The sequence below is a fragment of the Aphanomyces astaci genome, assembly GCF_000520075.1.
Source record: "Aphanomyces astaci strain APO3 unplaced genomic scaffold supercont1.11, whole genome shotgun sequence".
NCBI lineage: Eukaryota > Oomycota > Saprolegniomycetes > Saprolegniales > Verrucalvaceae > Aphanomyces > Aphanomyces astaci.
In genome coordinates this window covers 334,750-357,009 of record NW_009798274.1, presented here as the reverse complement: position 1 = coordinate 357,009, position 22,260 = coordinate 334,750, and the positions used below count along the sequence as shown (strand labels likewise).

Below are 22,260 nucleotides of genomic sequence, written 5' to 3'. Positions count from 1 at the left end.
AGGTAACGTAATCATTCCGCCTGTTTAATAGTGGTACTAACAGTGGTACTCACCCATTTAACAGTGGTAGAAATCCTTAACGTTTTTCAGCTTAAATTGCATGGTATTCAGCTTTCCTTAACGTTTTTTTTCCTGCCGTGCCTTCAGAAGGAACTGTACTTTCCAGATTAATCAGTCAAATTAGACTATTGTTGATTGCATTCCAGAATACCATAATTACTAAACGATGGTAATAAATAGTGCATTGAATATCTTGCGATAGCTTAATATGACGCATTTTGACAGGTACGTTGAACTTGGTTAAAGTATGTATTTATTATTATGACGGACGTTTACCTTACACTTGATTAATGTATTGCGCACAATCGAAAATGTACTGTGCGTTACAATGTACTGTATATTAAAGAAGTAGCATACTATGTACTGTACGCATTACTATGTATGTACTGTTCTACTGTAGTACATGTACTGTTGTTGTAACAGTCCTCAGGAAAAGTACAGTCGCATAGTTCAGATTAATCAGCCAAATTAGACTATACTAAACCATGGTCATAAATAGTGCATTGAATATCTTGAGATAGCTTAATATGACGCATTTTGACAGTTACGTTGAACTTGATTAAAGTATGTATTGACTATTACCACTCTTGGTCCGGAATAATTGGTGTACAGTGAACTCGGTATTAACTCGCAAGTGTTGCACATCAAACAATTTTAGAGGTTGTATGGAGCCATCAATTATCAGTTTTGGAATTATTTTCTTCCAATTGTACATGTGGACGTTTACTACTTCATTCACCCCGTGTGATTGGTGAATCCTATGCTAAAATTATTCATTATGTACTCTGAGCATATATTATCAAACTTGAAAAATACGAGGTAGAGCCTTTTCGAACGACTTTTTCACCGATGATTCAGAAATGGATTCCCAGGCGCTGATGGTTCTCTCAATCATCTTTCTTCTTTTGTCAGCAGCGGTGATGACCGGGGTCTCTTGAAGCCACCTTGTGCGCAGTTTCGCCTTCAATTGGCCCATGACACCGACATCTAGTGGTTGGATCACGCTCGTTGAGTTGGGCGGCAGCGGCTCCAGAAAGCCGAAAAGCTCTTCGTCAACTGTCTTGTACGACGCACGAGAGACATGCGACGCCAGGTTGTCGACCAAAATATGACAGAGGGGCCAATTAATTCAAACTTCAAAAGTTCGTTCAGATAATATATCCAAACACTTTTATCCATCCACGCCGTCTCCTGGATAGCGTAGATATTCCCAGGAGGATACGTCGACAGCTTTTCCGACTCAATTGCACCGCCTGGAGTCCCGCGGACAATAAAAAGAATCGGCAACTTTGTTCCTATATTAAACAATGTCGTTAGATTGTTTATGACGTTAGACATCGTGATTTCAGCAGGAAACAATCAACCTCGACTCAAAATCTTATGTGAGCTCCAGAACTCAAGACCATCATTAATGTTGTGCTAACAGTAATTTACTCCGTAAATTTACCATAATTGTGCTAACAGCAATTTACTCAATAAAGATATGATAAATGCTCACACTGTCCAATTGACAAAATAATTTTAGCGAGGTACTCGAAGACTCGAAGACTATTGATTTCGAGTTTGCAAAAAGTGCAACCAACCATAACATTGATGTTCTCAAATATGTTATGATGAATCAATACACAAAGGAGTTTATATGTAGAGGAGTACAACGAAAAATTTACAGTAATGAATTTACTACTAGATTATAAAATAATAGAATATAGAAATAGCAGAATACATAAACTCAATAATAATGATCAAATATGAATCAAATATATACAACATATTCAAGAAACATACAGTACCATCGGCGTAAATTGCCAACACCGCTGTAAGCCGATCGGAATGCTTCTCCTTAGCTTCGACCTCCGACGTTTCACCAACTTCACACCAAATTCGTCTTGGCGGCATGTCGTAGTTCACCGCAGTTTCGTCAACGTTGACGATGTCGCGCAGCGGCTGCTCTCCGTATTTCGTCCAAAAGGACACCAAAAACGACATTTGGTGGTCTTGAAGCTCGGCTTTCTTCAACTTCGAGAAACACGGTACTCGCTGGGCACCCCGAAACCCCGCGATGGGTGAAACGTTGGCCCATCGCCAACAGACACTTGTATGCTCGGTCGTCGGTGGTCTTGTTCCCGAGGTAGGATTCCAGCCATTCTGGTTGATGGGATCCAAGTTATCACGTGCGACGTCGTGAGGTTGTGGCTATCGCATCTAACCTTTCTCATGTAGGCCAGGAGGCCAGCTCCAAACTACATATGCCGGGCGCCGCCCTTGCCCACCAGGCGAGGCGAGCTTCTTGTTCCGCGCAGTGGCCAAGTACTTGGCCTTCTTGGTGAGCCAAGTCTGCCACGTGGACCGTGCAATCCCCTCAATGGCGCAAATGGCACAGGCCGAAAGAGGGGAGTTCTCGTACGCACGCAGAAGCTTGATTCTGTCTCCGAGGCTGTAGCCTTTTTGGACGCGCTGGCGGAGGATGGATGCTTGCATTTCAAAATATGAATTATTGGAGTTACGTTTCGAACCAATAGTCGATCGTCATGCAGATCACCTTTTGCTATCCAATCAGCAGCTAGGTCATAATTTTGCATTTTCGCCGCGACAAACTTAGAAAGGATCAGATAAATAAAAATATGGGTCTACCACTCTTGCGACTTAATACCGAGTTCACTGTACTTCTTTTGAGAAGCGGTCATTTGTCCAAATTCTTGCGTTGCGACTATCGGATTGGTGCAACATAATGCTTGTTATCTCGTCTTTGATTGGTTTATTTGTGCTAGACGTAATTTGTCCAATTGGTGGAGAAATGGTCGTCGAAGTGCACCGAGCACAAATTTTTCACTCTAAATCTTCCGCAGGGCCTCATGTGTCAATGCAATCTCGTGCACTCATACTCCTATCCAGTTTTTGACCTGTTTCGGAGCTCCTGAGTGTCTTGGACGCGTATGTTGGCTTCCTTTTCTTGCGCCGGTGTAGCAGCGGTGAACGTCACGCTTAAAATCCATATCTACTGTAGAGCAAATCCAAGGCCCGCCTCTCGGTATCGGGGCCACATAACATAGATCTACATTTCCTGCATTGAAAGCATACTCCTATCTTGCGTTTGTCCCGACTTACGGCACTCCATTGCCACGACACTTCAACGACCAACCCATTCGGGGTATTCACCTCTTACATGATATCTTAGTGTTCATTTATGGAGGGAAAATTCTGAAATTGCATACTGACACCAAGTCTAAAATTGGCATTTCCTTCAATACACATTTCAAGATACTTTTTGATGAGCAGTATACTTTAATCAAGTCAAAACTATACAACATTTATTCCGGTCCAGAGTAGTATGACGTTTATCTTACACTTGACTAATGTATTGCGCACAATCGACAAAAACATCGACAACGACAACAACATACATCTCCCGAAATCTGCACCCTAACGCAGAGGAGACTGCGAACATGATCCGAAATCTTCACCCCAACGTAGAGAGACTGCGAGTTAATGTATTGCGCATAATCGAAAACATCTACAACGACAACAACATATTATATACTGCTTACGCTTTGGGCGCAGTCTCCATGTGAATCGTCCAATCACTCTGTGATTCTGAGTGCGCACTACTTTGTAGTATCGCCAAATCCCTCTATCGATTTTGTATGGCAGAGTATCCTGTTTTAAATGTTACTAGTACTTCACTTGATTAACGTATACTTACGTGCACATACTACAGTATGTACTGAATACATGTACTAGTATTCAACCGCACACAACTTGAAGGATTATAATGACGCATTTTGAATGTTACTTCACTTGATTAATGTATATAATCTACTGAACATATACTATTAATAGTACTATATAATGACTGTAGTACATGTACCTATACTTCACTTAATTAACATATACTACCCGTATTACTATTAAAAGTACTAGTACTTCGAAGTACAATGTACTGTACCCATACTATGTACTGTATATTCAACTACACATATCTTGGAGGATTATTATGACGTATTTTGATTGCTACTTCACTTCAGCGAGGGTTGCATCGTCGATCGACCGGTGAGGTGTAGCGTTGTTGTGTTGCAGCACGACACGCTTGTTCGAACTGCGAAAGTTCTCCTTGATTGCCGGTATAACTTTGTTGACAACGTAATCCCGGTACGTTGCGCCGTCAACATTGATCACGGTAATGACCATAGTGCCAGCAGGTTGATTCCGTGAGTTCCGAGTAGCTGAGACTTGAGTGATGAACGGCCAAATTCCAATCTTCCCGTTGAAGCCGTCCTCATCACGCGGGCAAGCAACCGCGCAAAGAAACATGACCTTCGCGATGAAGCGCTTTGACTTGCAGGCGCTGTATCCAACGTCTTCGCCATCGACAAGGTAGGTCTTGCGGTGGTCCTTATTGGCATTGAAGCACTTTTCGTCCAGGTGGACGACGTCCCATCCCAAAAAAGTAGATTTCGGGCATGGTGCCGGCTTTGACAGCTTCGCCGTCGGCACTGGCATTTTCTGCGTCGACACCAGCGAGGTAGGCATCGGCTGCTTCTTGCGTGTGATTGACGTGGGCGCCGCAATTGGTCAGGCGTTCTAGCCTGTTCGATACGGTGCATGATTCCACTCACTGAGAACGAAGGTTGTCAATCCGGTAGCTGCTGCCATGTCTCTCAGCGTGCTGCGTTGGTCGGAAGGTTACTTGTCATATTAGTCGCTTTATTTCTTCCGCTGAGTGTTGAGTGGTAAGTCCAACGCGGCCGAGCTTGAGCGTCGCGGTGTTGCCCGTCTTGTAGCGGCTCCACGGTGCACACGGTGCTTCGGTCCAATTCAAATTGCCCCACAATCGCCTTGATTGTGCCGCGCGGCAGCTTCTCCAAGCACATACTGTTCAGAAGAGCGGTGCTTACTTCACGCTTGCGCGCTGCAGTCAATTCTCGTGCTGAGCGTGGGTTTGTGCCAGTGCTGACCATAAAATAATTTTCCCGTGAATATATTCATTTTTCGTTTAAAACTAAATTATTCTTTTGTCAAGGCGAAGAAAATGAATAACCTATTTTTGGAGCAATTAGAAATAGGTTATTCGAACTTCTTGAGGTAAAAAAAATATATTCGTTGTGACAGGAATAATTCTTGGTTACCACGACACCTGGCTTCAAAACCACTCGTAGATATGGATGGTTATCAGTCACTAACACAAAAGTGAAAACGAATTATCGTCATATCTCGTTTTGATGAACATCGCCAGCAACAACATCCTACGCGGCCGCCACCTCGCCCATCATTTCTTTACTCGGAATGCTCCTGGCAGTACGGACTGGACATGCCGGTGTGGCGCACGACGTTCACAGAAGGGGAGTGGGTACACTAACCTCGTCTCGCATATCACCGCCGACCACCCCGGATATGTTGCATTTCATGCAACCAACCCCCCTAACGCCTCAGATCTATTTGAGATCATGGTCCCACGACATGTGCGTACAGCGTTTGGTTGGCTGTATTGGATTACATTGTGTTTGCTACCGTTTTCGTTTGTGTCAAATCCAACCGTCCGCCGCTTCGCACACTTGGACTCGATCTCTCGAACTTCGTTCATGAAGTACATGCACATACTCAGTGCTCACGTCGAGAAGAAGGTGGCTCTTCTACTACCTGAGAAGTTCGCCCTTGTGTTCGATGGTTGGTCGTGTGGCTCAACCCATTACCTTGCTCTGTTTACGTCCTACCCGTCGATGTAATTGGCTATTCACGAGTACTACTGTCTTTTGCACCAATCAACGAGGAGGAATCTCTAAGTGCGGCTACCCACGTGGAGTTTACTGAGTTTGTCCTCGATTTGTATGGGAAGTCCTGGAGCAATGTCATCACACTTATTGGAGATAACTGCTCCACCAATGTAGCTTTTGCACGACTCGCCGGGGTGCCTTTTAATGGATGCGCCAGCCATCGGTTTAACCTCTTTGTGTCCGACATGCTCACCAACCACGCGACTGTTATTGACAAAGACAACGCTCTTATGACCAAGCTTCGTTTTACCCTACCGGCCGCTCGTCTGCGTCGTGTGACCCCCCTACGTGCGATTAAACTAAGTGCGACACGCTGCAGTTCGACGTCCAACATGTTGAAACGGTATATTGAGCTTAAGCCATTTCTATTGGCTATTGCTGACCATAGTATCGACGTGCTACGACTCAATGTGGTGGAAGAATGCGAAGTGACGGCCCTGCTAGTCACTCTAGTAGACCTCAAGTCGATTACACTCGCCTTACAAGGCAATGAATGCTCTCTTTTGGAAGTGCTCCAAATCTTCGATACGGTTATCGAAGATTATCTGGATTAGGTGGGTCGTTTAGGTTCGAACGCGCGAGTTGTCAAAAACCCAATTTTGAGAGCGTCGTTGTGAAGATCCTCCGCGGCACCGAGACAACGATGACAGCTGAAGAGTGTGAAATCGTGATCAAGCTGCGCAATGAAGAAATCCAGCGCGGCGGGCGTGGCGCTTCCTGTGATGTCTCTGGCCGAGCAGGCGTTGAAAAAGAAGGTGACGCGCGTGACGAGCGGCTTCATGTATTGCCGGTTCTTCTGCCCAACGTCCAACATGTGTGAGCGCTTCTTTTCGTCTACCAAGTTGGCCATCGGAGATCGACGTTGCAGCAAGACCCCGAAATTTTTTTCGAGGAGCAAATGTTTTTGCATGCTAATATCAACCTTTGGACGATTGAAGACGTTATGAATAAAATATTGGTCACCACTGGTTTGTGCTCATGGCGGGAATTTTTGGAGTGACACGGGTCCCGTAGTTTTATTCATTTATTTATTTATTAAATTTATCTGGTGTTGCTAAGGCGGTGTCGATTATGACCACCAAAATTTCGCTTTGGTGATTGGTGGCCAATGGATAATACCTGTAGTTTTTAATTATCTTTTTTCATGATATTCGGTATTAAATTTGGACAAAAGATGAATTTTTGGGGTCGCTTGGAATCCTTAGCAGTAATAGCTAACAGAGGAAGTACAACTCCCGGAGTAGTATACAGTGTCAATCTAGTCATTTGCAGCTTTGTAGTACTGTGCTGTTGTATTAAAAGTAATCATTAACTGTACTCTATGCGGTATCAAATCTTGTCCTCCTAGTACTCCTTCCAGTACTCGACAGAGTACTCGCATGATGCTCTCATCGCATGTACCAGTCCTTCCTTTGAATACAAGGTTATTTTAAAACAACTTCATTCTGTACATCCGCGTGGAGTACTTGATTATGTAGCATACATAATCTTACTACTACTCTAGTTCTACTGTAGTGCATGTACTGTGAATTTAATTCCCGGCCAGTAAGTCACTTGAATAATGTATACCTGATTTGGGTGACAAAATCCTAAGAACCTCTTAATAATGATATGTATAAAGTATTCAAGTAATTAAATTTAGAAGTGCAACTAATATAAAAACTGTATTACATGTAGAATATTAAATCTTACAAGTATGTGATACAAGAGTACGTAATTTTGTCCAATCATCGTCCATGGAAGATTGTGATTGGCCATTTGCTGGCTGGGAACCTTGAACCCCCGAAACTACATCGCTACAATTGTGATTTACAGTGATTATTTTTGGACAGGTGCCATGACCGAGTTTCTCCGCAAAGCACTGTACAGATGTTCATGTAGTTACAGTAGCTACACGCCCTTACTGTACAAAACTGTGGATATAATCTTGGAATTATCAGAAATATCTACGCATAGAGATCCGTTTTGTGCTTACATGTTAACGTTAGAGCATCCCCACCGGCTCTTATTATCCAACGAATATACTACGTAGTAATATCTTACTGTACACAGGAAAACGTTCAGAAAATCTGGATACCTTCAGCCGAGACTGACAGTGAGAACCGTACAAGCAAAAAAAAATTACCCGTAACCTGAGGACTTCGTCCTACCCCACCGCGCGAACATACTTCGAAGTACTACGTTTATAATGCTACAGTGAACGAGGGAATTTGAGCCACACCGAAGTTCGTCTGAATACTGCTGTACTTACTGTTAACCAATCTTGATTTGTCAAAATAATCAAAGTTGGCCAATCAGACTTCAACGTTTAGATTCTACTTACGGTTCTCAGTCTTGGCTGAACAAAATAGGTATCCAGATTTATTGAACGTTTTTCGAGGTTAGTCCTAACAGACTCCAGCTTCGTATGTCATCACCACATCTACTCCATCTGTCCACAAGTTATGCACATATCAGTATTTTGAAAATTGATCCCCCACTGATGGGTACATAAATTTATGATGATAACGATATTGTCAATATCGTGTGCAAGATATGCTTTAGATAGCTTCGCACGACTTTAGTTTCCATAGTACTGTAGTCTGATTAGGATATCTAGGGGTTCAACACACAAATGCGCTCGGGTATTCTGAGGTACTGTACCGGATAGTGGTAATATTGGTACTCCCGATTTCAGAGTTTTTACTCACGGAATGGCCATGCATCCAACCCAACTCAGACATCTTGAGTCGCTTGGTCCCCTAGCCCTGATACCAGTGGGTGATGTTGTTATCACCGAACCTTTTTGTTACACATGGAGCTCATCCTACTCAAGGTCTAGTCAAAACCAAGTACGGAACAGGAGGCTGAGGGTTCAGGCTTTGGATACATGGAGTAAATCATCCCAGCCCGAAATCAGATGATCACATGATGGGAAATGACACTCGAATTTACAATAACAGTGTCTAACAATTCGTATCTATTTTTGTTTCCTTATTGGGTCACGACAGCCTTTACACACTTCAATTTGCAAACAACAGCATCATGGTCAAGCTTACTTTCATCGCGGCATTTGCCGCTCTCGCCACGGCCAAAATCGCCCCCAGTATCCACCGCCACTTGGAATCCAATGAGGACGTGGACGTTGTGATTGAATTCAAAGGAGGCAACCAGCCCGCCCTGGAAACCGCCCGTCTTCAGCGGGCTAGCTTTAAGGATCGCGGCTCCGGCATCGCCCATGTGCGCTCCCTCTTGGAGGGCAACATGAAGACGTCCCAGCGCGCGGCGGTGGAGTTGCTGTCATTGCAGCCCAGATCCTTCACGACCCGCGTCGAGAGCTTCTACATAAACGGCAACATGCACGTGTACGGCGCCAACCGCCTCGTGTTGGACGAACTCGCCACGTTGGACAACGTGGCTCGTATTCGACAACCTGTCACGGCGCAAATAAGTCCTGTCAGCTTCGACGACGACGACACTGATGTGGGGATTCCTCAAGGATGGGCTGACGACAACGCAACCTCCACGCGTGCCGCAAACGAATGGGGTGTCAACCTCATCAGCGCCCCAGCGGTGTGGGCTAATGGCAACCGTGGCGAAGGTGTCGTGGTTGGTATTATAGACACTGGCGCCATCCACACCCACGACGACTTGAAGGGCAACTGGCGATCGACCTACGGCTGGTTTGACCCCACCGACAAGACCCCCACCCCCATCGACAGGAACGGCCACGGCACCCACGTCGCGGGTTCAGCTGTTGGCCAAAACGGCATCGGCGTAGCCCCCGGAGCCACGTGGATTGCTTGCCGCGGGTGCACCACCTCCAAATGCCCTGAAGCGGCGCTCCTTAAATGTGCGCAATGGATGCTGTGCCCCACTGACGTGACGGGCAAAAACCCCAAGTGCGAATTGGCGCCTGACGTGATTAACAACAGCTGGGGATATGGTGCGAGTTCCAGCACTTACCAAGCCGTCGTGGACGCGTGGCGCGCTGCTGACATCATTCCCGTGTTTGCCAACGGCAACGGTGGTTCCAACTGCGGAACTGTCTACTCCCCTGGGGATTTCAAGAATGTCATTGGGGTTGGTGCTGTCGGCTTCGACGACAAGCTGGCCAGCTTCAGCAGTCGGGGACCTACCAACGACGGCCGCTCCAAGCCCGATGTGTCAGCGCCTGGTAACAGGGTTCGTTCGGCGTGGCATACTAGCAATTCGGCCTATAACACCATCTCCGGCACGTCCACGGCGTCTCCTCATGTCACTGGTGCCATTGCCCTCTACTTGAATGCGAACAAGGGTGCTAAGTACGACGATATCTACTAAGCGTTCACGACCACCGTGGACACTGACACGTTGACTCCAAGCAACCAGAACTGTGGGAGGGGGTCAAATTCCAAGTACCCCAACAACTACTACGGGTTTGGACGCATCAACGTCGCTAGCGCAATTGGTGGTGGGGTCGAGCCTCCTTCTTTCACCTCTGTCCCATCTCCTTCGAAGCCCAGCACGTCAGCTCCGTCGACCTCGGACCCCGCCACCACTACCCGCCGTCCATTCCCTTCTTTCCCTGTGACGTCGTCCCCATCGCCGTCAAAGCCTAGCACGTCAGCTCCGTCGACCTCGGACCCCTCCACCACTACCCACCGTCCGTTCCCTACTTCTCCTGTGACGTCTTCTCCACCGTCCACCTGCAATGGCTGCACTGGTTGCTATTCTCCTCTGATCAACTTATGTTTTCCTCCGGAGTTCGGTCAAGCTGAATGTGCCAAGTTGACGAACTTCCAAGAGACCTGGTGCGGCAAACAGTAAACTCATCGAGACGTGATTTGTTTCGATCATCGATTAACAGTGTAAGTAGAGTGAACCTGTGCTTAAGTACTGTTATGGGGTGCACAGAGGAAGGAGTGTAGAACAAGGCACTTCGAAGTATATTGTTAACTCAGTGAACGAGCCATCTCTGAGCTGGATTCCTTGGCACGCGGCTGCGCGCCAGTCATGCAATTCATGCCAAATGAATGGTGCTGCGGAGGTCGCAGAGCCGTGGGCGGAACGATCGAGTCGAAATACTTGTCCAATTTAAACGCGGTTTTTTGCTATGGGCATGGACTCTTTAAATACATAAACTGCCAAAGGATCAACCTTAATTTAATGATTTTCTGCGAGCAATCTAAGAATAAATAGTACAACTTGTAACAAATGTTTTATGAAAACAAATCCCCTTTGTAAAATAATATATTACGAATTTATTTTAGTTACACAGGTCTATTTTCCAAATAACCTATGAAATTTAATATGCTATTTGAGGACACTGGTTGCGAGTTCTTGCACTCTCCATGACTGCAAATGGGCGCTTTGATGTGGATGCCGCAATGATCCATGAAGATTGTAAATTTGTGAAATCAAATCGACCAAGGGTCTTGACTGAAGAAGAGAGACTGGACATTAGAGGGAGTCAATATAGGATTTCTGGTTTTGCTTTTGCTTTTCGTTCACTTTGAAAAGGAAATTTTTATTCAACCGTATTTTAATTGCTCAAAACGAAAAGCTGAGGAGAGTCAATATAGGCCAACGATCTCTTGTGCATGTGTCATCCGTATCCGTATATTTGCATTGGCAAAAATGCCACAGCTCTCAGAGCGCACCGCCATCGTTGCCGACTTGGACATCATGGTACGGACAATTGCAACATGCAATACTTCTGCTTCACATGCGGCTAAGAAAGACATTGATGTGCTACTTCGACTACGATACACTTTCTATGTTCGCGATACATGTTTGCACGTTGGTCGATTCCACGCTCCTTAAAGCAACTATCGATTCTGCCCTTCATTGCTGTTGGCGAGTTTGTCAGACTACATTTGCATATATGGTTGAGTTCATTGAGGGGAACTATGTCTTTCAACATTGTTCCCCTCAATCAACTCAACCATATACCTTAATTTGGCATCCTTTGTCGTCCACGGACGCACAGCTGGCACAACCGCGTTTACGTACTCCATTAGCCTTGCGAGGCCATGTGACCGAGTCAGCTTTTGACCTCCTTTCATTGGTTGTCCTTTGGTGGCCTGCTCAGTCAGCAGCGCAAAGTACTCGGGTATGCGCAGAAACTCGAGCATCGCCATACGCCCCGACCGTGAGGTTGCGGCGCGCTTCGACCTCTCCATAGCTGTGTTTTGGACTTTGCAACCGACTACTAGTTATGTGCATCTTGATTGGCTATCACTATCTTCACGCTGATTGGCTTACATTCTGCTTTTCACCTTTCGTTTTTGAAAAGCTGCTCTCGAGGTGCTTTTGCTTTTCGTGACGAAAAGCAAAACGCGAAAAGCAGTTTTCAAAACGAAAAGCAGTTTGGTTTTTATATTGACTCCCCCTATTCTGCGAGCCAACGTGTATCTCATAAACGTTAATTCCATAAATGGTAAATCCAGTGACGTTCCAAGCGAGATTGCTCACATCCTTGGCCGCTCAAGAAAAACAGTCCAGACTGTGTGGCGCGACTACGTTAGCAGTAAGGTGGTAGTGTCCGCTAAGCTACTATCCAACACCTCACCCCGACTAACTCGGATTCCCAGAACAATTGAGGTCATATCTTCGGTCCAACGATTTGTGCGTGAGAAGCGGCAAATCCGAGCCCATGTGGTTGCCAAATACGTAGCGGCCTTCCTACTCGAAACTGGGCACCTCTCGTACGACCCCTACATCAAAACGGAGCGTCAAACGGCACTGCGGTCGGTACAGAAGTTTGTCAAACATTGTGGCTACCTGCGTGACTCGAAGCGAGGTAAGAAGTCACTGGCCCTCACAGTGGCCAACACGATCCTCCGCGACAACTACGTACGGTTCATGTGTCACGCTACGCAACAAATACACACAACAGACTGTTGAACTGTCGTCTACCTTGACGAGAACTTCATCCATCAGCACTACAACAAGAACGATATATCGCTCTACGACCCTACGGACAACCTGTACGTGCAGGCCAAGGCCAGACACAAAGGCCATCGGTTTTGTTTCATTGCCGCCATTGTCGACCGTGGCCCATCCGAGTCTTTGTGGTGTGCTACGAGTAGTTTGTTGGTGGAAAACAAACAAAGGACTACCACGGCATGTTCGACCACACGTACTTTGTTACTTGGTTTGGCCGCTTGCTGGATGCTTTGGCGGATCGCGGGATATCCAACACTATCATCGTCATGGACATTGCAAAGTATCATAAGTGCCTACCGGAAGCAACACCACGCATTGCATGGCGGAAACCTGATTTGATGGACGTTTGCGACGCCTTGGGGATTCACACAAAAAGCATCCATTTGGCCAAAACTCCAGCCATACACCGCGTCCGTCGTACCCGTCGTTGTCGAAATGGCATCCGCCGCTGGCCACGAACTTGTGCACAGCCCACCTCACCACTCTAATCTCCAACCGATTGAGTTTTTGTGGGCAATTGTCAAAGGAGACGTCGGGAGACAATACGATACCAGTACGACATTCCACGATGGCGACATGCGATTGGACTCTGCGTTCGAAGCCGTCACTTCAGCAATGGTCCACGGCTGCATCAAGAAGTCGAAGCAGGACCTCTTGGAGCTACATCGTTACATTAGTACGATCGATGAAGATGAATACCAGTCGTGTGACTCCGATGACGACCGTGGAAGCTTTGATGGGTCAAGCTCGGGTGACGACAGCGATGTGGGTGCTTTTGTCGATTCGTACCTTGAGTAAACCAGTCAAAAGTTACAAATATTTACGTTTTTCCTTCATAAAATCGCTTCGCTACGGTAATCGATAGGCCTACGCCATATCTACATTTTGGTGGTAAGTGGGCTCAATTTGGAGTAATATTGAATGTACGGCGTCGCTTTTAGTGATTTGAGTTACTTCCTGTCATTTTTTATAACTCCGATAACGGATTTTTTTGCTTGCAAGAATTTATAGAGATGTTGTGTCATATGTAGAACTGCAAGATGCCATCAATTCCGGATAATTATCCGTCAGACCCCTCGATGGCTCCGCCCACTGTTAAGACACATGCATGTGCCAAGTGTCAGGATTGGAACTGACAAATGCGATGTTGTGTCCGGATGTTATCCGGACAGCGTTATATTCCTCCTACACTCAAACTTGATTTCGGCATGCCGAAGCCGTGGGATAGGGATTGAGAATTCGGAACGACAGTTGTCGTCAGTGGTCATTTTGAAAAGTGACGAAGGCGAAGGATGAGCACCTTCGGATCGTCGAACTGGGCCGCCGATGACGGCGGCCATGGTGGCGGAGCCCGGAACAGCCCAGGGCATAGTCACGAGCGCTCTGGACGGAGCGCACGTTCTCCGTTGCGGAAGCGATGATGCGACAATGACCCAGAGCGACCATACCGGCGAAGTAAGCTGGTTTTGGTGGTGACCTCGGTAAGCTCGGACGATGTTTTTGACTGTAAGGATGGGTCTCTCCCAGATGTGGGAGGTGCGGACTACCCGATGGACCAGGTGGTGTTCGGGTTGGCTTGGAGCGCGGACGAGTATGCGTGCATGGAGGAGTGTCGAGCTTCACGCAGCGAGTTGCTACGGCAATAGGTGGTGGTCAATGTCCGGATTGAAATGCAGCCATGGCGTGTGTCAGCACTGGAATTCGCTGAGTTTTGTGGCGAGAGCAAGTACCGTGGCGAAACTATCGACAATGTGTGGGTCGCTCCACTGAAGGATGGTACCATTTGGGAATTTGTTGGGCTTTGGTAGGCACGACTTGTGCGGAAGGTGCCAGTGCCGAACGTATTACACTACCAGCAGAAGCTGGACAAACACTTAGCAAATTTTGCTACGTGTAGGGCCGAGGTGCCTCGGCTAGGACGGGATTTCGTCCACCAGATCTCTGAGTATTGTCGAAGTCGCAACAGAGAGCACGGAGAGGTGAGTTGGCTGGGATGTCCAGCAGTGATGTCCATTTGCGTAGGGCCATGGGATGTCACGATGAGATACTCGCGACCATCAGGAGCCCAACGAGAGCCGTTTACCACTAACTCGTGGTGTGGCAGATGCGAACGCTGGTGTCACCCGCGACGTGTTGAGGCGTTTGGTAGCTCTTGAGACGCGCTCGCCGCTGCATGATGCTGTGGCCGCTCGCTTGGCTGCGGTTGAGCGGAAGATGAAGGGGTATCGCGTGACACGACTGGAGCACGATGCCCTGCTTGAACGATTGGCAGCTGTCGAGCGCAAGATGCAGGTGACCCATTGGGGTCGAAGGCAGAGGTCCTGCATCGCTCGGCGCTGAAACGGAACCCGAAGCCACAACACTTGGAGGAGTGGCATGTGCGGGCGGAGGTGGTTGCTGGCGCAACAAAGTCTGCTGTTGGAGCCCTTAATGGTCAGATTGTTAAGGTGGAACTTGCCCTGCAACTGGTGCAGGAGGATATGCGGGATACGCTGAAGAGCGTTCGTGAGGAGTCTCAGCGTCTTTGTGACGTGACTTGTCGTGTCGTGGAGCTGGAGATGCGCGTGGAGTATCTGGACACTGCTCCACATCCGACGGCACATCCTCGCCGTCGATAAACCGGGGTAAGTGGCGCTTGACTTTGCCGACGTAGAACGTCGGGTGGATTCGCCAGTCATCTGGCAGGTCGACTTTCATTGACGTTGGACTTATGATTTCCTTGATAGGTAAGTGGTCAAGCCAGGGAACCTGGAGCTGGGGTTGCGCAGGACTGTCCGAGGCACCGCCGACTTGTGTAGATAGACTAAGTCTCCAACACAGAAGGTGTTGGTGTTCTTGCGACCGTTCTTGTTGGCCTGATGGGTTTGCTGATGTTCTGCATGGGCGATATATTCGCCAAGTTGGCGCATAACGGAGCCGCAGAGGCGCAGAAATTCTTGGATCGATGCTGTCGTGCGTAGGCCAGGGGAGTTTTCTCCCACACTCAAAGTAGACATACCGGGGTTAGTGGGAAGACGGGGGTGACGCAGATGGTTTGCATAAAACGGGGAAAATCCCGTGGGGGCCACTTGGTGGAGTAGGGAACTCCATGCGCGAGGTTTCGACGCAGCATAACTGCGGAGAACATCTTCGATAACGCGGATAGCGCGTTCGGTTTGGCCGATAGTCTCGGGATGGTCGGCCGAGGACATGCTGAGGCGAGTGCCAATGCGGGCAAACAAGAACTTCCAGAAAGCAGAAGTGAAACGTGGATTTCGATCGGAGATGATGGAAGAAGGGAGGCCAAAGCGACAATACATGTTGTCCAAGAAGAGCGCGTCGCAGCGCTCAACTGTGATGCTCGCCCTGACGGCGACTGCCACAAGGTATTTCGACCCCCGCTCGACGCATACCCAAATGCCAGTGTTGCCGCATTGGTCGCGGGGAAGGCCAAAGATGAAGTCCAAACTGACGGATTCCCAGAGTTCGCGAGTGGAGCTTGAGTGGACGCGACGGCCTTGATTGATTGGCAGGCGTCGGAGGAGGCGACTTAGCGAGCAACGTGTTTATACAAACGCGGCAACCAAAAGAGTCGAGCGACGGTAGTGTACATTCGGTCGCGACCGAAGTGACCCCCGCTTGGGGCATCGTGGAGCTCGTGCAGGATGTCCTTCCGTAGAGAATGGTCGCAGGGAACTGCGACCTGAGAGCAATCAGTCGTGTTAGTGGAATACATCAACAGACCGCCACGGACCAAATAGCGGTCGAGTTGGGGGATACCAGAAGATATCGCTACGCCATCACGTAGGTGGGCGATGATCGGATCCAAAGCGGGGTCAGTTGTGTAAGCTGCTCGGATGCGAGCCATCCGAGTGGACCGTGGAGATGAAGGTGAGCTCCATTTTTGTATACCGACGGGAGTCGGGACAAAACATCCGCGACAACGTTGTCGCGCGGGTAGGGTTGTATTCAACCTTCATGTTGAATTCCACAAAGAAGGAGAGCCAGCGCTGTAGAGATTCGTGGTCAGGGAAGGCCACGAATTCCTCCAAACCCAGGAGGTAGATACGAAACTTCTTGAAGGCGTAGTACATCGCCAGAAGCCCCAAGTCATGAATAGGATAGTTCTTCTCGGACTTGTGGAGCTGGTAGGACTGGAACGATACCGGGCGATCCCGGCCCGAATCGTCGCACTGCGTCAGGCAGCAACCGATGGCGCGAATGGATGCGTTGTAGACCACGACGAAGGGTCTGGAATAGTCTGGTAGGCCATGGTGAGGCTCGCCTTGACGGCCTCGAAGGCCACTTGGCACTCTTGGGACCATGCCCAAGGAACGTCCTTGCCAAGTAAGCGTGTCATCATGCATGCCAGGTCGGCGAAATTCGTTGAGTACTTGTGCAGATAGGTGGCGAGTCCAACTGCACAGTTCGGGGACTGAACTTGGCGATGGCCAAGCTTTGATTACGGCCACCTTGGCAGCCGTTGATACCAACGAAGTCACCGAGGACAGGAATCTCGGGTACCCCGAAGGAGCACTTCGAGGGGTTCGCATATAGGCCGGTGTCTCGCAGGGTCTCAAGCACCAAACGTAGGTGTGACCGGTGGACATCCGCGTCGGATTGCGACGAACTGGCGCGACTGTGATGTAGACGTCGTCGAAATACGACGGAGCAAATTCGCGAAACTGACGGAGTTTCTCCGTGACGACGCGATTGAAGGCAGGGGCGTTCTTGAGTCCCTGGGGCATCACCAGCCATTTCCAGAGTATTCCACTGGGTGTAGAGACGGCTGTCTGTTCGATGTCCCTGATCTTCATCAGGACCTGGTACAGGTGCTGTAGAACCCATCGCGAAGGTCGATGGTGCTGAAGATCGTGGACTGTCCCATGGAGTTAATGATGACATCCTTCCACGGGATCGGCGTCTGCGCCGGAATCGTGGCAGAGTTCAACTTGTTGTAGGCGTGAATAATGCGCCATTTCCCGCTGCCTTTCTTAACACACAAGGTGGGACAAGAGTGCGGGGACTTGCTCTCCCACACGTGACAGGCTCGCTTGCGTGCTGCAAGAACTCGTCAATATATGCGACTTGGTCGCGTGGTAGTCGCCACTGTCGAGTGACGCACCACTTGGTGCCGGGCACCAAGTCAATGTTGTGCCTTACCCCTTTGTCTTTGGGGAGGCATTTCGGAACACTGTCCGGGAAGCTATCTTGGAACTCACGAACCAAGTCGTAGTAGGGGTTCGTTTCCAAATCCTTCCATACCGATAAGGAAGGATGAGACACATCCTCCTCGACGGGATCGTCGGTTGTCGAGGAAATCAGGAGGTTCATCTCCTGGCTCTCCGTGATGAGAGCAATGCTGATGTTGTCGTGCCCGCGCGCTACGCGGGCAAAAGAGAGATAGCTCACCTCTGGCAGCTGAGGGATCTTAGCGGCATTCAGCGGCAACTCGGACTGGTCGCAGGCTGAGAGGACAAAAGCGTGTGCATCACGCGTCGAGCATCCACTGAGGGTGGAATTCGCACCATCGCCGTTCATGGCGGCTCTCAAATCATCGCCAAACGTGGCGGCTCCCATATCATCGCCACAAGTGGCAGCATCGCCAAACATGGCAGAAAGTGCTACGAGGCAGTGGGACGCGTGACTAACGGCGCCGTCAGACCAGGCAATGGAGTGAGCTCATTACTCATCACGCCTAGGTCGGTAGAAGGGCGCGATCTTGCGCATAGTCTTGGATCGCCAATCGATCCAGGGTTGGTGTTTCTCCAACCAGCTGAATCAATGCGCGTCGGGCATAATTTTCCGACGCACCGCAGTCGAAGAGGACGCCGAACAAACGGTCGTACCCAGAGATACGACTGGAAAAGGACAACATGCGGGAAGGCTGTCTTCCGATTTGACACAGAATCACTGTGTTCGAGGCAGGACCTGCTGATCGTGTTATGTTCAAACGGCAAGCCCTCTGTAGTCTCAGTAGGACACCTCGCCTCGCGCCTAACTGAGGAGTCCCGTTTCCCCACCCGCGAGGAAACTCGCGACCGCCGCATCCGCGATCGACAATGGGACGCGCGAAGCGGGGTGCAGAGGATGAGGCAGTACCACGAGCCGATGTCAGCGCATGGCGTGGTTGACGACACTCGCTGGAGAAGTTTCACGGTCGGTTGCAGTTGAAGAAACGACGGTCGGCGGCGGGCGAGGTCATAGCAGAGAACTCCATGTTGTGTGGATCGCGGGTCTTGGTCGTGGTGCGCGATTGGAGAACCGAAAACGCTTCGGCCAGCGTGGTGCGGACGGCAACCCCGAAACCCCGAAACCCCATCCGAAAAAGCTGCATGCGCGCAGCTGAATCGTTGAGGCCGTTCACAAATACTGTCCCCTTACTTCGGCGAGTAAAGACTTCTGGGTGACACAGGACGCAAGAAAGCGCAGATCGTGGACGCACTCGCGAATAGAGCGTTTGCCTTGCTTGGCAGATAGGTACTCCGCGCGGTACCCGAAGTCGCTGTTAGTTGGCAGGAACGCTGCCTTCATTTGTTCGCTGAAATCATCGAAAGTGGCAAACGCCAAGACATCTTCGCAAGTTAGGCCCCAGGCCCAATCATCCGCACGACCAGTAAGCTGCGACATGGCGAAAGACACGCGGATCATATGGTCGTCGATGTTCAAAGCGTCCGCGGCACGACTAACATGCCTGATCCAACGAAGCAGTTCATGGGAGACAAGTCCTCGATACTTGGGGACTTCGAGCTTTACGGCGCGTTGCTTCGGCTTCGAAGCAGACTGCGAGGACATGCGTGCTGTCGTGTGAAGGAGAATAACCTCCAGAGCGCGAGCGTTGAGGTCGACAACTTCTTGTAGCGCGGCATCGTGCTCGGAAGCAAGCGATTGCACTTGCGCCGCAATGTCTTGCCGAGTATTCTCGCCATGACGAGCATAGCTTTCAACCAGGTGGAGCTGTGCTGGAGGCGTCAGCGCGTGGATCAGGCTCCAGGCTTCGTGGTCTCTGAGGGTGGAATACATATGCCGGATCGTGACAAGGTGAGTCTCGGGGAATTGGCAGAGGCCATTGCGCGGTGGAGGGAAAGGTCGATGGACGAATTGGAGTGCTACCAGGTGTAATGGGGCGCACAGAGGAAGGTGTGTAGAACAAGGTATATTGTTAACTGAATAAACTAGCATTCTGAGCTGGTTTCCTTGGCGAGCGGCTGTCATGCAATTCATGTCGAATGAATGGTTCTGTTGCGGAGGCCACAGTGCCAGTGATTCAAGACACTTGGATGTGCCAATTGTCCTCTCGGGTCAGGATTGGAACTGACGAATGTGATGTCGTGTCCAGATGTTATCCATAACCCGTTACAAGTACATGTCACGCCTACAGCTACATCATCGTCAGAGGTAGACTAAGTCCCTCTGTATTTCGCACATCTTCGGCTTGATGAAACCCCGCGTCTGGGCTATGGATTTGAAAGTCTGCAAATAAACCGAAGTTGCAGAGTGTTCCTTCGCACATACTGGTACTTCCAAACCTGGAGTGTGTTGTCGGTAACGTAGGGAAAGTTCATACTTCGAAGTAAGTGCGAATGACGAGGGCAGTAGGTAGCAGCAGACTAGTATGGAGACTGGAAGTGAATTACTTCTGACTGCAAACTGACAGCCAATCAAAACTATGATATGCCACGACTTCCTATGATGTTCCGTGTCTGCGCTGACTTCTTTCTAACGTTACCCGAGGAAAAGCCGCTCAAAGACACACAAACCTCCTCACAGCTGACGATGCTACCTGACTCACAGGAGGCTGCGGGAAATGATCAACTTTACGATCCTCAAACGATATGGCAGTACATTGTTCTTCATCACCAGACAACATGCTAAATCAAATTGTGTTCTGCCTGACGGAGAAAGCAGCGGTGTACGACTTCTAATTGACATTTTGAAGGATTGCCACCTTCCTCAATCGATTGCGCTGAGTTGCCGGACTGCACACAAAACATTTGCATAACATTTAAAAACATGACACTTAAATGTTCAAAAATTAAAACATAACAATGTATGCTATAAATTATAGCTCAAGATGACAATAATTGTCATATTTACGCTATATTTGAAGTTTACGCCACAATGTTGTCTTTAATGTGCTGTTTCGTGGCTCAAAGATCGCGGATCAACGAAAGAACATGGTAGCGGCGTGCACAACAACATCGATACTACGTATTGAAGTGTCATGGACAGTGTTGCGATGCCTATTGTAGGATATAATCACATACTACGTATTGAAGTGTCATGGACAGTGTTGCGATGCCTATTGTAGGATATAATCACACCCAAAGTAAGCCATATTTCAGATTTTTGGCATGTTTGAGGTCACTTCACGCATGCTGAGTGGGTGCAATCGTGGCACACCATATCTTGTGTCTGGAATCCGATTTTTTGTGTTCGATTGACAAAAATATAAACCATCGATTTTGATGGTTTCTTAGAAGGATTGATTCGTACTCAGCTTTTCAGAAATAATTTGTATTACTCGGAGTTTGGGATTTCCGGGGTTTCGGGGTGTTTAATTTATTCTCCGAGTACTGACAGTGATGGAAGGAACGTCGCAGTCGTGACCACATTTGACCGTACTCATCTTCGTAGGAGATGAATTATATTCCTGCAGCGCAGAATATGCTCCGCACTCGCTGGAGCAAAAACTGATGTGTATGCAGCTGACAAAAGCGACGTTAACTTAGATACACGCAGTTACATGTATCTCATCCTTGTACAAGTCAGTACCAAGTTACTTGTATCTCATCCTTGCATAACTCAATGTGTTCGTCAAAAACCCGCTGCAACATCGAAAGAACCATGAGTTATGAAGCGTATATCTTGCCCTCCAGTAAAGTTATATTGTAGCGATGTGACAGGTGGGTTAACGGCTTGCCACCACCTTGCCCGCACCCAGCTCCTAAGTACCTGGCTCATGACGAACCCTAGCTAATGCTTGCCTGGGAATGTGTCTCAAGGGCAAGTATGGCTTAGAATCGCTAGCCTAGTGAAGTTCCCCAATGTCTCAACCGCACCCGCATCCATTGTATACAAAAGTGCATATTAGTGTAGAAGTAGTGAAGTAGATTAAGAAGATTTCATAGTGATGAGGATTAAGGAGATCTTTGTAGATCTTCAGTTAATTCATTGTGCATTTTGCCCTCAACTACACACGCTTCCTCCCGCAGTGCTACATATATGATATGTAATGACATGGACATCTTCGTCTATGATCACCCTACAATCGCGCACTAAGCTTGCAGCGGAACGCGTCGTATTCTGTAACCCTGGCGCGATCGCCGCCAAGAATGCGTCGACATGACGTGCTGCAACATTTCGGTCAGAATACTTCAAAATAGCACGTTGTCTTTCGTTTTATCTGACTGTCAAATGCCTATAAAGTATAGATAGTGGGCAAAAGCCAATGTACACCAATGATATAGTTCCAATGGCCAGGATGTGGCCAATAACACAATACCAGTGTTCTTGTGAATTTTCGGCATTTGGTGGTATTCTG

General features: G+C 48.5%; 6 protein-coding genes across 6 annotated transcripts; 3 read left to right on the top strand and 3 right to left on the bottom strand.

The window, feature by feature from the left end:
- Positions 1-4,068: 4,068 nt before the first annotated feature.
- H257_05752 (hypothetical protein) lies at positions 4,069-4,587 on the bottom strand (the record flags this gene model as incomplete). The annotated part of the gene is made up of 1 exon (XM_009830721.1): positions 4,069-4,587. One exon carries the CDS (start codon positions 4,585-4,587, stop codon positions 4,069-4,071), a length of 519 nt encoding a protein of 172 aa, XP_009829023.1.
- A 4,265-nt stretch (positions 4,588-8,852) lies between these two features.
- Positions 8,853-10,616, top strand: H257_05751 (hypothetical protein; the record flags this gene model as incomplete). Its single annotated transcript, XM_009830720.1, has 2 exons — positions 8,853-10,104; positions 10,132-10,616. The coding sequence occupies 2 exons, from the start codon at positions 8,853-8,855 to the stop codon at positions 10,614-10,616; spliced, it is 1,737 nt and encodes a 578-aa protein (XP_009829022.1).
- Positions 10,617-12,225: 1,609 nt separating this feature from the next.
- H257_05750 (hypothetical protein) lies at positions 12,226-13,535 on the top strand (the record flags this gene model as incomplete). Its single annotated transcript, XM_009830719.1, has 5 exons — positions 12,226-12,318; positions 12,429-12,644; positions 12,717-12,836; positions 12,881-13,081; positions 13,137-13,535. The coding sequence occupies 5 exons, from the start codon at positions 12,226-12,228 to the stop codon at positions 13,533-13,535; spliced, it is 1,029 nt and encodes a 342-aa protein (XP_009829021.1).
- Positions 13,536-14,063: 528 nt separating this feature from the next.
- Positions 14,064-14,383, top strand: H257_05749 (hypothetical protein; the record flags this gene model as incomplete). Its single annotated transcript, XM_009830718.1, has 2 exons — positions 14,064-14,192; positions 14,249-14,383. The coding sequence occupies 2 exons, from the start codon at positions 14,064-14,066 to the stop codon at positions 14,381-14,383; spliced, it is 264 nt and encodes an 87-aa protein (XP_009829020.1).
- A 439-nt stretch (positions 14,384-14,822) lies between these two features.
- Positions 14,823-15,434, bottom strand: H257_05748 (hypothetical protein; the record flags this gene model as incomplete). Its single annotated transcript, XM_009830717.1, has 2 exons — positions 14,823-15,152; positions 15,192-15,434. 2 exons carry the CDS (start codon positions 15,432-15,434, stop codon positions 14,823-14,825), a joined length of 573 nt encoding a protein of 190 aa, XP_009829019.1.
- A 2,229-nt stretch (positions 15,435-17,663) lies between these two features.
- Positions 17,664-18,257, bottom strand: H257_05747 (hypothetical protein; the record flags this gene model as incomplete). Its single annotated transcript, XM_009830716.1, has 1 exon — positions 17,664-18,257. One exon carries the CDS (start codon positions 18,255-18,257, stop codon positions 17,664-17,666), a length of 594 nt encoding a protein of 197 aa, XP_009829018.1.
- Positions 18,258-22,260: the final 4,003 nt, after the last annotated feature.